Below are 17,288 nucleotides of genomic sequence, written 5' to 3'. Positions count from 1 at the left end.
AATGCTTACCTGAGTGGGATAAAAAATAATTATACAAATGCTTCATTTCTACCATGAAGCTAATCTGAATAATATTGTTTTATCTTAATCTTTTGTGTGCTTTCTTTACAACTCAAACAACTTCTTACATACATGCATTAACAAATGCAAATAAACCTGACAACTCACTTGCAATCAACCAACTGACATTAAATCTACCAACTAAAAAACAATCTACCAACTAACATACCGAACTTGGGGCGAGAAACCAACCAATAACCACAACTATTAAACAAGACAACAAATAACAACCCAAAAACTAACACTTACTTCATTCCCCTCCCTCCATGTATAGTTGTACTCTGTCTGAGCTCTTTCTTTCACTTCCTTCTCAAATTTGAAGAATTCGTCTGACACAGGACGTCTGGGACGTATCACCATCACAGATTCATACGCTAAACGGGCTTCCTAAAATTAAATACACAAACATTCAGGATGTTGTCTGTTAGGAGACAACTTTAGGCATAAGGAACTCTTCCATATGAGAAAACATAAATATTTCTAACGTCATACTTGCTCTTTACCCATTCGACACAATAGGTCTGTTTCGGGAATGAGGAAAAGACTACACCGTGCCCCAGCTCCTTCGAAAATACTATTGCACTAATTAAAGAAGTACTGACAGGGATATGCTAGACACACAACTACGAGGTAAACACGCAGGTGTTAAAAGCATAAAAGCAATATTAACGAAACTTCTCAGACATCGTACACTTCGGGAAATTGTTGTTTGATTAGAGTGTAATTAATTAAGGCCCCTTTGAAAATAAATATTGAAATATTCCATGAAAATGAAACATTTCATCGAGTTTATCTCCTTGTAAATCCTCTGCCTATTAAACTCATGTTTGCCAATAACACTTAGCTCTTCCAATTATTATGATGACTGTCGATTAGCCAATGCTTTGGTATTTTTTTATGCAAATGCAAAACTATTTGTAAATGGCTAAAGCTTTTAACGTAGTTTGTTTTGGTACAACCGTTACTAAGTCAAATATATTTTACTAATGCATTTTATGAACATTATCACGAATCGGTTATTAAATAATGTTTGATTGAAACATACATATTTAATACTGGATTTGTTTTAAAATATTTTGCAACTAAATTACATCTTGCCAGCACTTTTGTATCTAAATATTTCATACATGACATATGTCAAACGTGTATGCTATATTTTGCCATAATTGTCATTATTAATTCACGCATATGACGTCAACGACAATCTATGTTCATGACGTTGTTGCCTATACACAACCCCTTTTAAAAATGTTCTATATTAAAGTATGACTTTTTCATAACCCTTTATATATGTAAAATATAAAAGTCACAGTTTACACACTAAGATGATCACAAATAGAAACGCACTCTATATAACCCACTGTGACTGTTAATTGTGCTTGCATGGTAAAACACTTTCTTTTAAATTCCTTCAGCAAATGTAAAACATCCGATACCACAATAAAATATTGGTTTAAACAATATCTATTTCAAAATATACATTTTAAGCCATACACAAGGTTAGAGCATAATCAATACTAAAAGGGTTTCTTACATAATAATAAAGGCAAAGTAAGCAAATGATATATGCACAAAACAAAATAAATCACAACATAATTGAGAAGGAATATATTAATATATTGAACAACAAGAAGCAGAGCAAAATAGGTCTTACATGATCTGTATTAAAGTACGACTTCTTTTATAAACTCTAATACAATTAAAAGATAATCGTCACGGTTTACACGCTAAGATGATCATGAATGGAAACACACTCCTTATCACTTCCATTGTAACGGCCTATTTTGTTTGCATAGTAAAACAATTTCAGTGCAATTCTTTTCTGCAAATGTAAACCACCCGATACCACATTAGTATGTTGCACGACAACAAGCAGAACGAAAAAAGGTCTTAAAATAAGTACCACGTACATAATGAATATGATATCATGGTTGAGTACAAAATAGCGGAATCTATTGTGTGACTTATGTTTACGAGTGGGCCTTTACATGTTAATGCGTGCCGTTTGTGAAAGGATATTTTAATCAATTATAATGTCACAAACGGATCCAGCATGAACTAATGAAAGATCCATTGTATTATTCACAGTTCTATTATAGATTATTATTTATCATATTTTATCATATGAGAGTTATATCATATAATGTTATACATATATGCTTCTATTTCTATGGTAAACATGCATGTATTGGGTTTGTTTTAAAAGTTTGCACAAATGAAGATTTTATCTTACGTTATCTAGCGTGTCCCCTCTGAACCAATCATAAGTGCCGACAGGTGGATCACCGTGCAGTTGAAAAAAGAAAATGAACACGTATTCGCCAAACGGAAGTGACGCCATTGATTTTGTCAGCAACACCATTTTCCGGAACACATCACCATGACATGAGACTACAAAAACTGAAATGCAGAATGTAAGATTAAATATGTGATTATATATATGTAAAACCACTTTCTTGATGTGAATTTTGTCATTAAGTCAATTCATTTTGTATATGCGTCGATTCACTTAAACAGTCGTTATTGAAACAAATAGCTAATGGAGTCACGCAATCGGTACATATGGTATGATTGAAAAACATTTTAAAGGTCATTCCTAATTGTAAAAGCCATGTAAAAATCTCAAGTTCCATTAAGTCAACTTCATTGAAGGTCGCAATATCAAGAGTTGAATCGCCTTGAGATTAATATACAGCTATATGAGTCTCCAACGTATTATTATTTACATTAGTCTATACAAATTGTAAATGGTTTGCCAAGCTAACTTATCAAGGACCGGTCAGACGCAAATATAAATATTTAAATATAGAAAATAAAACAAACGCGTACAATCGTAAGGTAATATAACGTCCTCTTAGAGGCAAAGCACCATTATTAAACACTATCTCATATAACATGAATAATGCGAACTCCACACTCGTCAAAGGCTGATATAGATATCAATAGATAAGGGTTAAAGGGTGATTAACTGCAAAAAAGTATCTAAATTAGAAATTGTAAGTGAGACACGGCCAAATCCCTACGTCTTGAAAGGCGACTTTAAGGACAAGAAAAAGTAAAAATCAGCACTATACAAAGCTCAAACGAAAACACACTATTGAGTGAATACAATGTTAAAATGGTTAATATGGCAGCAAAGAAAACAAGACACAGGCATCAAAAGAGCCATCAATAATGACTATACCCTTTCATTTAGAGTATAGTGGTGCTACGTAGGCATGGTCAGTGAAATACAAGTGAAAAATGCTGGGGTTTTGACGTCCAAAAAAAAAACATCACCATTCTCCAAACATTTATTATCAAATTGAATCACTTAAAGTCCCATATAGCTAGATGCAAGAAATACCAGCTATAAAACTATTTAAGTTGGAGCAACCATTGTCATACAAATATTTGGTGTCTTTTTGTTAGAGATTATGAAGGTCTGCCCTGGCTCGTTGAATAGAGATAGAAGGGATTTCGATTCCCAATGAAATCCAGATGTTAAAACATTTGAAAAACAGAGTGAGAGATAGGATGAGTTCCGGGGGCGATACCGTACCTTTTTTTGCGAAATAACCGTAGAACCATATTACACGTGATAACAAACTTCTGTGTTTGAACCATTTCCGAATATAACATTCCATAAGCACTTCCCTTTTCAGAACGAAGACCAGCAATAAAGCTACTGATTCAATCTAACGAACGTCGACCAAATGGCGATATAGGCAGTGTTCTAACATGCAAGGAAAGAAGACATATTTGTAATAAGGCTAGAATTAAATTTTTTGAGGCTATTAAATAAAACCTAGTGAATATGAGAAAAAATGTGATTACCTCTGGAAAGTGTGGCTGCTTTATTCATCAATGTCTGAATCTCCGAGGTGAGATCTGAAGTCATGCTATGAAAAGGTATAGGTGTGGAGCGGATCTGCTGGGCATCTTCATCGAAAGACCGCTACAGAAAAGTATTCAATGATTTAAGAAACATAGGATATAACCTTGTAATTATTTTAATACTTCTTTAAAATTTCGGCGACAAGCACATCCACGGTGATTTTGTACTTCATATGATGTTGCATTGTAACTGTATGGACAAGCACAGCCGCTTACGGTAATTGTGTTATTATTGAATGATGCATTGCAACTACGAGAACAAGCAAATCCATATTTATTTTGTCTTTTTATCATGTTGAATTGCAATAACAAGGACTAGCATAGTCGCTTATTGTGTTTTTGTACATATTATGATGTTGTATTGCAACTACGGTGACCTTCACATCCACGATGATTCTGTCTTATTTTGATGTTGCATTGCAACTCCAAGGACTAGCCACTTGCGGTGATTTTGATCTATCATGATTTGCATTGCAACTACAGAGACAAGCACATCAACGGTAATTTTGGACAAGCACAGCCGCTTACGGTGATTTTTATCTTATTTAATGTTGCATTGCAACTGCATGGACAAGCACAGCCGCTTACGGTGATTTTTATCTTATTTAATGTTGCTTTGCAACTGCATGGACAAGCACAGCCGCTTGCAGTATTTTTGATCTTATTTAATGTTGCTTTGCAACTGCATGGACAAGCACAGCCGATTGCGGTGATGTTGATCTTATTCAATGTTGCTTTGCAACTGCATCGACAAGCACAGCCGACTTTGGTGATTTTGATCTTATTTAATGTTGCTCTTCAACTGCATGGACAAGCACAGTCGCTTGCGGTGATTTTGATCTTTTTTAATGTTGCATTGCAACTGCATGGACAAGCAAAGCCGCTTGCGGTGATTTTGATCTTATCCAATGTTGCTCTTCAACTGCATGGACAAGCAAAGTCGATGGCGGTGATTTTGATCTTATTCAATGTTGCATTGCTACTACATGGACAAGCACAGCCGACTTTGGTGATTTTGATCTGATTCAATGTTGCATTGCTACTGCATGGACAAGCACAGCCGACTTTGGTGATTTTGATATTATTAAATGTTGCATTGCTACTGCATGGGACAAGCACAGCCGACTTTAGTGATTTTGATCTGATTCAATGTTGCAGTGCTACAGCATGGACAAGCACAGCCGACTTTGGTGATTTTGATATTATTAAATGTTGCATTGCTACTGCATGGACAAGCACAACCGCTTGCGGTGATTTTGATCTTATTCAATGTTGCTTTGCAAAGACAGGGACAAGCATAGCCGCTAACGGTAATCTTGGTCTTATTTAATCTTGCATTTTATAAACAGGGACAAGCATAGCCATGTAGTCGATCCGTTCTTTTGTACAAGTACGCTATTCAAAGATGTACAGTAGGCGGTTTTAACTGATTTTACCCGTGTTAACCATTCCGGCAAATCACTCCTATTCTGAACGACGTCCTTAACAGACCATTGTATAGCAATATTCTTGCAAGATTATAACTGTACTGCTGCCATGTTACCCCGTGATATTTCGATAAACTAGATAACTAGAATTATAAGCTGCAAAAGAATGTTCTCGAGTTTGGAAACTGTTCATCTTCCTTTGCACCATACTCTTTAACTTAGTTTAATTGGAAAAATGGTTTGTAATTTTTTTATTTTTTATTAAATTTTAATGCGACCTAATTTGTTAAGAGTTATCGTTGTACTGTTATTAAGTATCGTCTAATTTTGTCAATTATCATTATGAAACGTCAGCCAAGGAGTTTGTAATACTTACATCATTGATACACTGTATTTTAACTACTTTCTAAGATTCGCCTCAGAAAGAAATATGTGAAGTGACATATTACAAACGTTCTTAGTGTAAACCACAGCTGGTGCCAGACTTGTTTATTACTGCAATGGAAGCCACGACTTACTTTATCAGATGTAAATATGTTCGAACCATCGCGTATGTTGTAAATAATAAGAAATAAGAAAGGTAGTTGTGTGTCAATTTTTAGCACTTTTTAGAAACAGGAAATGGAATTCTTCATCTTGTAAATACTGTGTTGTATCGGTAGACTCCTATTCTGAACGCCGACAATTATACTTATTCAGTCAATCGCACTTTTCTTACAAGATGATAATACTATACTGCTACCTTAATATTTTTAATAACCATGGTAACACGCTTTTTAAGTTTGATCATTACACAAGGAGTATAATTGCATTTATCTATTAATAATATCATATAAATAATACTAAGATATCTTCTGCAAATTTCTGACATGTTGTGTATCACTTTATTTGCAGGCATTCATTCACTTCGTCATTATATTCAACTCTACAATAAAGAAACAAGACCCACACCAATGGTGTGAAATACCATCGGTTAAATTTGACGTCCCATCTTCTACTTCCGTCCTCCATCTGCCCACGTTGGTGTAGTGGCAATGACAATGCACTTCACGGCCGGGCCCAACGCATAGACTTAGACGAATCGATAAAAATACGTGTCGTGTACATGTTCACGTCAATGTGCTGACATGATGTCATTGAAACCCATAATTCAGAACAATAATCAATACAACAGATAATATACTACTTAAAATGTGTTATAATTCAAATGATATTGTCAGAAACTATGCAATTTATATTTTTATTTCAGAAATCAACCTTTTTATAAAAGAAACGCACTTTTAGCGGGAAAATAACCTCTTTGCTGGTATGGTTATGGCTATACCAAAAGGCACATGACAACAACTTCGTCCACATTTGTTTTGGCAGAAGAACATGAAAAAACGAACACATTTTTTGTAAGTGTGCAAAATCCCATTTAAAACCCACTTAATTACATAATAACATCATTATATCTTTATTTTCAGATGGTAACACATTATCGATACATATCTCTCTCAGAGAACGGCTTATATTAATCAGGAATCAAGAATCAGCTAGAAATATAAAAATACGGAATGAGTGACCAGATAACGGCTATGCTTATCTCACGCCACATAGGGTGAAGATAATGGAGCTTTTGTGTTCTTTGGCGTTGACCCTGTACCATTAAACGGAATAGACGACTGTACTTATTTCTGTAGTTTGTTTTATATAAATACTGAAAGAAAACGACGGTCAAAGGTCCAGTTTTTGTATAACTGAATTCAAGTCATAAGGATATCCATAGAACTTTTGAACTCGTGCCTTTTACACCTTAAGTTATTTATAAATGCCTTAAGACGAAAGTACATTTTCACATAAGAATAAAAATAATTCATACATAATACCATACATAATTACATCCTGGCATAAATGGTTTATAAATCAAGAAGAAAAGATAATAACACTTAGAAAGCGTTGGACTTTGGTAAAGAACTTATATTCCATATTAAGATAGATTAGACATAACTATTATTTGAAACTGCAAATCTAAACATCTTGAGCCGGTTAATTAACTTTCTGAAGTCAGGTTCTATTTGAATAAAAAGATATATGAACAGATCTCAAATAGAGGCGTGCAAGCCCCTTATTTACCACATTTATGAACAAACATGCATAAGCAAAGACTAGCATGTTTGCGTCTAATCATCGAAAAGATTGAAGAAGGAAATAATCATATTGACTGTTATCGAATTAAATATGAAATATAATTCCATTACAAAAGTTAAAGAATTGCAAACCTTTAACGATATTCTTGTTTCATGAAAACAATCATAAAATTTGAACTACAGCTATGACTAAAGACCATGATCTATGTTTTAGGCAGACCATGACATAGTTTTTATTTATTTTTTTTATAAAAATTCGATTATTGAATTATATTCATATACGCTGTTGTAATTCACCATTTCAGTTCCAAAACAATTTATTTTCTAAAGACAAAGTTAAATTTGTTAAATCATTCTTATTGTATTTAATTTGGTTAATCGAGGCTTGAATAATCATTGTAACAGGCGAGCGGAACTCGCATAAGAAGTATGTAGTTATAAAACAGCGATGAAAAAAATGCAAATTGAAATTCTTCGGACTCTTCACACTTTAACCAGCCTAATTGCGTTTATACCCCGGAAATGACATCACTCTCGCAATTCATCCCTTAAATGATAAAAGTGCCCGTACTTGAAAGAGACATAAAACTGTATTTTATTTATATTTTTGTTCATTCTCCTATTCAAAATGGAGAAATGGGGCATTCTGTCAGCAACAATTCATTATGAAGTTTTGTAATTGATATGTTTGATATATCCTATAGCATAACAGTGTGCTCGTTTTTCCAATGTATGTTTACTTCGTATAAAACTCTACTTTCCAGTACTAAGAAATATTCAAAACAACTGTCTTCCTAAAGGGTATTAAAGCACTTAAAACTACTTTTAAGAAACGAAATGGATTTCTTAATGAGATCAAAAACCCCATTTACAAAGCATTTAAACGTATTTAGTAAGGTTATGCTGGATTTAAAAACTGCGCGTGTATTCAACAATAAAAAATAATGTACTAATAGTCATGCATGATATATTGCTTTACATGTTTTCCTAACCTAACATGTTTTTAACGTTTTCAATTTCAACTCATTTCTATATAAGTTAGTTTGTATTTTATTAAAAACACAACAATTAAAGGCATTTTTTATTTACTCCTTGCCCACCCATATAAGAAGTTATTATTGAAAACAATGTTCGTGTTTCATTTTCACCTGGTGCCAGTCTTGTTGAGCAGTGAATAGAAGCCACGATTTATCATTTTAATCGGTAATCTTTTGTCAGAATTGTGTATATCGTAAACACTTGATCTGTTTATGACAGAAAGAAAAATGTACTTTTTTATTGTATCAGAAACATTTATATTTCATCTGAGAGTTTATGTTCTGTTTTATCGCCAGTGTCGTTAAACTATCTGTAAACATGTTAAACATATTCATATTCTGACGTTCTCTCCGTTAGCCGTTAGGACTTTTATACTCTACCAGATTGCGTAGGCCAACAGGACCGATATATAACCCTAGGTGTCTCCACCGTAATATTTATAAACCCCGTTTAATGGCACATGGTAAACGCCAAAGCCATAGAACACACGAACAAACAATCACAAACATGAAACATGGAACATCAGCACAAAACTCCAAAAACAGCACAGTACATATATATTATTGTAACGTTTGAGCATAACAAGGCCAACAGGTTCCTTTATAGAAAAGCATGTTCGACCCTGAAGGGGTCCGCTGATCTTTATATACAGTTAATTCTCAATCCACACAGAAACAGGGTTTTGCTAATCTGCATATTTCCAAACAAGTAAACATACGTACTATGAACGTACCTTCGACTATAACGGAATATTATACTATGAACGCACATCCGCCTTCAAAGTTGACCGTTACATATTTATGAACGCACATTCGCCGCCTACAGCGGACCGTTACAGTTATACTATGAACGCACATCCGCCGCCTAAAGTTGACCGTTACATAATAATGAACGCACCTTCGCCGCCTACAGCGGACCGTTACAGTTGTACTATGAACGCACATCCGCCGCCTATAATGGACCGTTACATAATTATGAACTCACATCCGCTGCCTAAGGCGGACCGTTACAGTTGTACTATGAACGCACAACCGCCGCCTATAATGGACCGTTACATAATTATGAACTCACATCCGCTGCCTAAAGCAGACCGTTACAGTTGTACTATGAACGCACATCCGACACCTACAGTTGACCGTTACATTATTATTAACTCACATCCGCTGCCTAAGGCGGACCGTTACAGTTATACTATGAACGCACATTCGTCGCCTAAAGTTGACCGTTACATATTTATGAACGCACATTCGCCGCCTACAGCGGACCGTTACAGTTGTACTATGAACGCACATCCGCCGCCTATAATGGACAGTTACATAATTATGAACGCACATCCGCCGCCTACAGCGGACCGTTACAGTTGTACTATGAACGCACATCCGCCGCCTATAATGGACAGTTACATAATTATGAACTCACATCCGCTGCCTAAGGCGGACCGTTACAGTTGTACTATGAACGCACAACCGCCGCCTATAATGGACCGTTACATAATTATGAACTCACATCCGCTGCCTAAAGCAGACCGTTACAGTTGTACTATGAACGCACATCCGACACCTACAGTTGACCGTTACATTATTATTAACTCACATCCGCTGGCTACAGCGGATCGTAACACTATATAAAAAACTAGGTATGTTTATCAAGGATTGTTTATGTACCGTATTGGAACGGTAGGTAAAATTAACTAGGGGTTTAAATCAGTTTACGTGCACAAACATCACTTTTACCCCAACAATCCTGAATAAAGTAAAAACGTATGCATTAACTTGAGGTAACTTAATAAAAACACAAAAGGGAAAATCATTTTGACCAATGAATGTAACGTGGTCAATGTTTTGTCTGTAAATATTCGACTTTTCAGCGCTGACAATGTAACTTGAGTTTGGAAATGGCATGCTAACGAAGTTGAAACTCATCGTCATAAATACAATTATTCGATATTTGCTAGTTAACTTTATGAAAGCTCTTTATTAGTTTGACTATTGAACTGTTTTGATTTAGCAGAGTTTCCCTCATATTTAGTGATTTTTTCCAATTATTATCAGAATGAATAAAATCTCTAGAGTATTTCATGTTAAACGTAGCAATATCGTTAACGAAAAACTTGTTTGTATTTTACATCTCTGAAGAAAGATTGACTCAATAGTTTCAACAATGATGATACAATTCAGCTATTATTTATGACCATATAATGACGGTTTAATAACGCTCCTTTTAGATCCTGTTATTGGATTAAACATAATTAATTTAAATAAATTCAAAAGATAAAAAATAAATAAAAAAAATCATAAAAGAGAAGAGATATAAAAGCAAAATTAAATGAAAAAAATGTTTCTTTAATATTGGCGTTTGAATTGGAATATGTTTCTCTGTAGCATCTCTAATTCTTTCAAACTGATTGCCGTTTAAGCAAATATTTTCGCTTGAGCTACGGTAAAATTTTCAAGAACTACTTCACCGACTAACCTGCAGACTTGTTCCAACCAGATTTGGAAGGTATACGTCACTGTCATATATATTCGCGATATCGGTCCAACCAAAGGCGTCAAAAACGTCGACGTAGAATTTAGCAAAGGTATTCATGGTGAACGACAGGCGGGATAGCATTGAAAATTCTGTTTTGTCACCAAGGGATTCGTCAGTTCCTACATATGTGATGTGAGGAATGTTCCATGAAACGGCCATTCTGGAAACAGTCTGCACTGACGGGGTACACCCTATGTAAACAATATACAAATATATTATATGTAATTTACGATTTATCAATGTACTTAGACATTTATAAAGTCAAATTGAACTTTATTTCACGTTCATGTGACTTAATCTCTGCCTCTGTAAAATATCAAATAACATTGGCAGAAATGTACGAATAAGAAAAAGAGCATATTTGTTTATTTCAGAGTAAGGTCATATTTCATTTCAAGAATGTCATAGAAAAACATAGCCACGAGTGAAAATATAGTATTTCTATCACGAGTGAAATAAAATACGATCTTACACTAAAATAAAATAAAAATATGTTTCTTTTATGCTTATTTTCTGAGTTTTATTAGTATTTTAATTTATTGTCTCAACTGCACCCTTTTTGAATAGGGTGTTAATTACTCCACTACCCGTGGGACGACTCTCACGTTTAATTATAGCAGATGTAGCTTTCAATTTTCTATTTCCGGTGTGTTGAGAATATGTTCTCTGATATTCATTTTTATACTTTATTATTCGCTCGTTTTTAAGTGTAAACATTAATCAATTATGTTTTATCAGTGGTGCATCTATGTTTCAAAACGAAAGCACTTTTATATGAAACAGGGCATGATTACATAACCACATTAGTACTCCGCCATTGAATGAACATTTGAAAGGAACATTCTAGCAACAACTGCGGATAATCATTGGATAAAACATCTTTCTCAGTCTAAAAGTTTTTTTCATGATACTTTGATATCCAGTTATCTCACTGTCAGAGACCAGTCTGATTCGCTTGAAGACAGGTCGATTTCCATGTAAAGAGTAAAAATCACGCTAGGTTGTTGACAAATATTGAGGCGTGGTTCGGGTAAAAATTTCATCAGTTTATCTGTTAATTGTGGTGCGAATTTTCCGGGAATATCGTATTACGTATTACAACGACAAATATTTCAATCTATATTTGAACGATGATATAACATTCTATGTATGTTTGAGCATTTTTGCCATTAATATGTTTGGGATGAAAGCCACTGTTTGACCATTCAGTTTCAAAGTTCAAGACAACGTTTGAAAAACGGGATAACAACTTTTCTAACAAAAGTTGTTTTTTTTGCAAATATTTTTTATTAACACTTATGTAACCTTTTTTAATTTCGAATTATTTTTGTGGCAACACTTTCTGGGTCAAAGTCAAGTGTTTTGTTCTTCATCTAGCAAGTGGCCACCAAGGTCAAATTGTATCCTAACGAGTGGCCTTCGTGGACAAATCATCGTTTAACAAGCGACACACCGAACTCAACAAACGCCGTGCTTGTTCTAATAAGCAAAATTGTGGCCAACTTAGACAAATACTTACCTGACGAGATGCTGACTTCGAAAAATTATCAATTGACGCATGACTAACCTGGTTCAATGATAACCTAACAAAAAACTTACCTGGTCCAATGATCACCTAACAAATGGCCTACCTGGTCCAATGATCACCTAACAAAGGGCCTACCTGGTCCAATGATCACCTAACAAATGACCTACCTGGTCCAATGGTCACCTAACAAATGGCCTACCTGGTCCAATTATCACCTAACAATTGACCTGCCTGGTCCAATGATCACCTAACAAATGAGCTACCTGGTCAAATGATCACCTAACAAAAGACCTACCTGGTCCAATGATCACGTGTGGCTTATACTTGTACTGTAGATCAGCTGTCAGTGCCCCCCATTTCAAGGCAGTACAAGATGGCACATCACATGGCATCGTTACAAACTCCTGAAATCGTAAAATCACAACGGTACTTTTTTTTACTTATTGCCTTATCTTATTATGAAGCAGAATATCGTAATTGAATTTTGAATTTTGTCATTTAATAAAGCCAACTCCTTACGCAACTATTATATCTAAATTACGTGTGAGTGCTGGATTCTTGTACCATTAGTGCCTTTACTGTAATATTAAGGTTTGCAGTTGAGGAACATTGAGTTCTAATATTTAAAGTAGCGACAGAGAGCAATGGTGAAATATTTAACAAGCATGTAATAGAAACGTGGCGAGTGGGTTATACAGTAAATAATACACTCGATAACATTGATTAATATCTACTGAGCATTAATTATTGTAGCTATTGTTCTGTTTCACTTTAATGTTAAATGGTACAATAAGTAAGGAAGATTTTTCTTGTAACTTATGTGTACGACAAGGATAAGGTTTACCTCCATTTTTATTTTCCATGTATTTAAATGATATAGAAGAATATTACATATTGAATGGTTCAATTGCATGCTTTTGGTATGTGTGTTGTTGTTATCGCTTTATGCTGATGATATTATAATTATGGCTGAATCTGAGGATTAATTAATAAAGGTTTATTATTACTTGAACAGTATTGTGATAGATGAAACTCTACCAATGCTAAAATAATGATTTTTTAAAAAAAGGGTAAGGTTGAGGGAAAATATAAGCTTCTCATATAAAGGAGACAAAATAGAAATAGTAAAACATTTTACATACTAAAACTTTATGTTTTCAACTGGAGGCTCTTTTGCCAAACAAAAACGAAACACTAGCAAGACAGGCATCAAAAGCGGTTTTTGAATTAAATAAATATCCAATTAAATTTCAAGCAGTGTCTATACCAAATTAATTAGATCTTTTTGATAAATCAATCCTACCAATTTTAAGTTATTGGTCTGAAATTTGGGGTCTGAATAATTCTTTGGTTCACGAAGGGGTTCCTTCATAATTTTGCAAAAAAGATCATAGGGGTTAAAAACAAACTCAAAATAATTTCATATATGATGAGCTTGGTAGGACATCTTTGTTAGCTGAAAGAACCATAAATGTTATGAGATTTGATTAAAAGTTATTAACATGACGCGTTTCAGTAACAAATCCTAGACAAACTTAATTCAATGGATAAACGTCTTGTGAGACTTGATGTCATTGAGAAGCAGCTCTCGGATGTTTCATCCAAACTTTCTGGAATGGACCGCCGTGTCGCGTCTCTTGAAACAGCTTCCCACTGTCAATAAACGATTAATCGAGCTGGAAGCGACACGTGCATTTGAATCAAGTGTTAATGACGATATAGGCAAAAAGCAATCTGCCATTGATAACACCCTAAAGGCCGAACGAGATAAAATTGCTAGACTTGAAAAGGACCTGGCAAAAGTTAACGCGGTGCAGGAGGACATTACTGACTTGAAGTCCCGTTCAATGCGGAACAATTTGTTATTTTTCGGTTTTCCTGAGAAAAGTTCACCTGATGATCGGAAAAACGAGGATTGTTCAAAAATTCTTTATAACCATTTCCGGGATGTTCTTAAAATTGAAAATCCCCAGGACTCAATCAAATTCGAGCGGGTACATCGCATTGGAAGATATGAGCCTTCAAAGAAACGCCCGATCGTAGCAATGTTTAATCATTTTCCAGACAAGTTGCTAATCAAGCAGAAATTCCGGGAACATGCCGAGCCACCGACGACTGATGGCCATGGATCCCAGGACACAAACAGAATCCGGTGTAGTGAGCAGTTTCCGCCAGTCATCCAGGAGCGCCGAAAGCAGCTTATTCCCGCCATGATCAATGCCAAAAAGAACGGCAAGACAGCATACCTGTCGTATGATAAACTTTACATTAATAACAAGATCTATGCCATAAACACTTTGAACACTTCTGGTTATAACTAGGATTGTGATTGGAAACAGTTAACCTTTCTCGTATGGAATGTCCAGGGTATTCGCTCTAAACTTGATGACCCTGATTTTTTAAACTTTGTATCTGATTTTGATATTCTGTTTTTAACTGAATCATGGAGTAGTAAAACATCCAATATTAACATTGAGGGATATGAATATTTCAATTGTCCGCGCCCAATCATTAATAGCAAAGCTAAACGTTCAAGCGGGGGCATTATTGTGTATTTTAAAAAGTGCTACTCAGACCATATACACTTGATTGAGAATAATGATAAAGGATATATATGGTTTAAGTTAAAAAAGGAATTTACTAACTCTTTAAAAGATTCCTATTATTGTGTCTGCTATATACCTCCGCATGATTCCAAAGTTTACAGAAATCCGAACTCAATTTCATTTCAGTTTGACTTTTTTGAACAATTGTCTTCTGACATTCGTAAATACAGTGACCGTGGGAATGTTTACTTGACCGGTGACCTAAATTCTCGAACTGGTGATCAGCTGGACTATATCACAGAGATACACCTGGACCGTTATGTCAACATGCCAGAATTAGATTCATTAGTAAATAGTTTACTTGTACGTAAACACTCGGATAAACTGTGTAATGCCTTTGGTTTAAAATAATTAACTCTTTGTAAAGAGAACAATTTATGCATTTTAAATGGGCGATTAGAATAGGGAAAATATACGTACCATGGTGTTTATAGAAATAACCCTGTTGCCAGCACGGTTGACTATCTAATTTGTAATCATGACTGTTATAACTCGGTAGTAGTTTGGAATACAGAACAAAGGGACATATTTTATGAGAATTTACATAAAAATTCCGAGTTATTTAATGAAATAAATACTGATTTGTTGTGCGGTAATATGTCTCTTGATGAATGTATGGAAACATTTTCAAATACTGTTTACGATATATCGTTTAAATGCTTTGGTAAAACATATGTTACAAAGGCTTCAAAATCCCGATACAAATGTCCTTGGTTTGATGAAAATTGTAAAAGAGCAAGGATTTATTTTTAAAAGCCCAGCGATTATTGTCTCTAAATAACAGTGATATAAATAAGATTGCTTTTCTTACTGCACGACGTAATTTTGCTGCAGCTAAGAGAAAATCTAAAGGATTGTTTTATAGCCAGGAAAAATCAAAGTTGTCTAAAATGAGTACATCTTCTCCACGCAAATTTTGGAAATATATTAAAAAAATCAGAAGTACCTCAAGCAGCAATAATTCTGTAAATGCTAATGACTTTTTAAAACAGTTTTCTAAAGTATCAAATTGTACTGAAGGGCAATTTAATAGGGATGATCACGCTTACGTCAGAAACGATACTCTGAATATTGATCAACTCGACTGCGCTATTACCATTGAGGAGATTAGTAAAACTATAAAACTGATATCCCGTTACAAATCATGTGACTACGATAATAATGTAGCGGACTTTTTCATAGATGCGAATGATTTTATTTCACCATATTTATGCACTATCTTTAATTATATATATGACCATTGTGTTTACCATAAATCTTGGTCTAAGGGAGCTATTGTCCCAATATTCAAGAAGGGGGATAAATCGGATCCTGCTAATTACAGAGGTATTACATTAGTTAATGTTACTGTTAAAATATTTTCTTTAATTTTGAGGAATAGAATAAAAAGTTGTTGTGAACTGAACAATAAGATTAGTGATTGCCAGTTTGGTTTTCGTGATAAGCATTCTACAGCTGATGCCATTTTTCTTTACACGCTAATATCCAAAATGTATTAAACAACAAGTCAAAGCTTTGGTGTGTATTTATTGAGTACCAGAGAGCCTTTGATACGACAAATAGAGATGCGTTATGGATCAATTTAATTCAAACAGGAATTAGCTGTAAAATGACCAACATGATCAACTGTATTTATAATGACGTACAGTCATGTGTTAAACTATGCTCTGCTGGCGAGTTGGAATTTTTCCAATTTTTCGACGTAACAGTCGGTCTGAAAGAAGGAGAACCTCTTTCTCCTCTTTTATTTATATTGTTTATAAATGATATCTTTGAGAATTTAAATTCACTACTAAGGATTTAGAACTTTTATCAATGTATATGATTTTATTCGCTGATGATATTGTATTATTTACCACAGATCCAGCAAGTTTACAAGCCCAGATGGATGCTATTTACCATTATTCTGTTAAATGGGGTTTAAAAATCAATGTAAATAAAATTATCTTGTAAAATTTAAAATGATAGGCTAAGAAAATGTATGACGTGTTTTAGATTATCAGCACATACTCTTGAAATTGAAACTGTTAGATATATTGGTACTGCCAGAGCTGACAGAAAATGTAAATGTTGTTCATCAAATATGATAGGA

The 17,288-nt window shown here is 34.4% G+C and overlaps 1 protein-coding gene across 1 annotated transcript; it reads right to left on the bottom strand.

The window, feature by feature from the left end:
- Positions 1–5: 5 nt before the first annotated feature.
- LOC128223502 (atrial natriuretic peptide receptor 3-like) lies at positions 6–13,440 on the bottom strand. Its single transcript, XM_052932781.1, has 7 exons — positions 13,435–13,440; positions 12,886–12,994; positions 11,003–11,253; positions 3,877–3,997; positions 2,294–2,460; positions 341–447; positions 6–9 (listed from the first exon to the last, which is right to left on the bottom strand). Exons 1-7 carry the CDS (start codon positions 13,438–13,440, stop codon positions 6–8), a joined length of 765 nt encoding a protein of 254 aa, XP_052788741.1.
- Between the last annotated feature and the right edge of the window lie 3,848 nt (positions 13,441–17,288).

This window comes from Mya arenaria, chromosome 17 (genome assembly GCF_026914265.1).
Source record: "Mya arenaria isolate MELC-2E11 chromosome 17, ASM2691426v1".
In the NCBI taxonomy this organism is placed as follows: domain Eukaryota; kingdom Metazoa; phylum Mollusca; class Bivalvia; order Myida; family Myidae; genus Mya; species Mya arenaria.
Note: the sequence above shows the minus strand (reverse complement) of the source record. Positions and strands in the feature narration are given on the sequence as shown.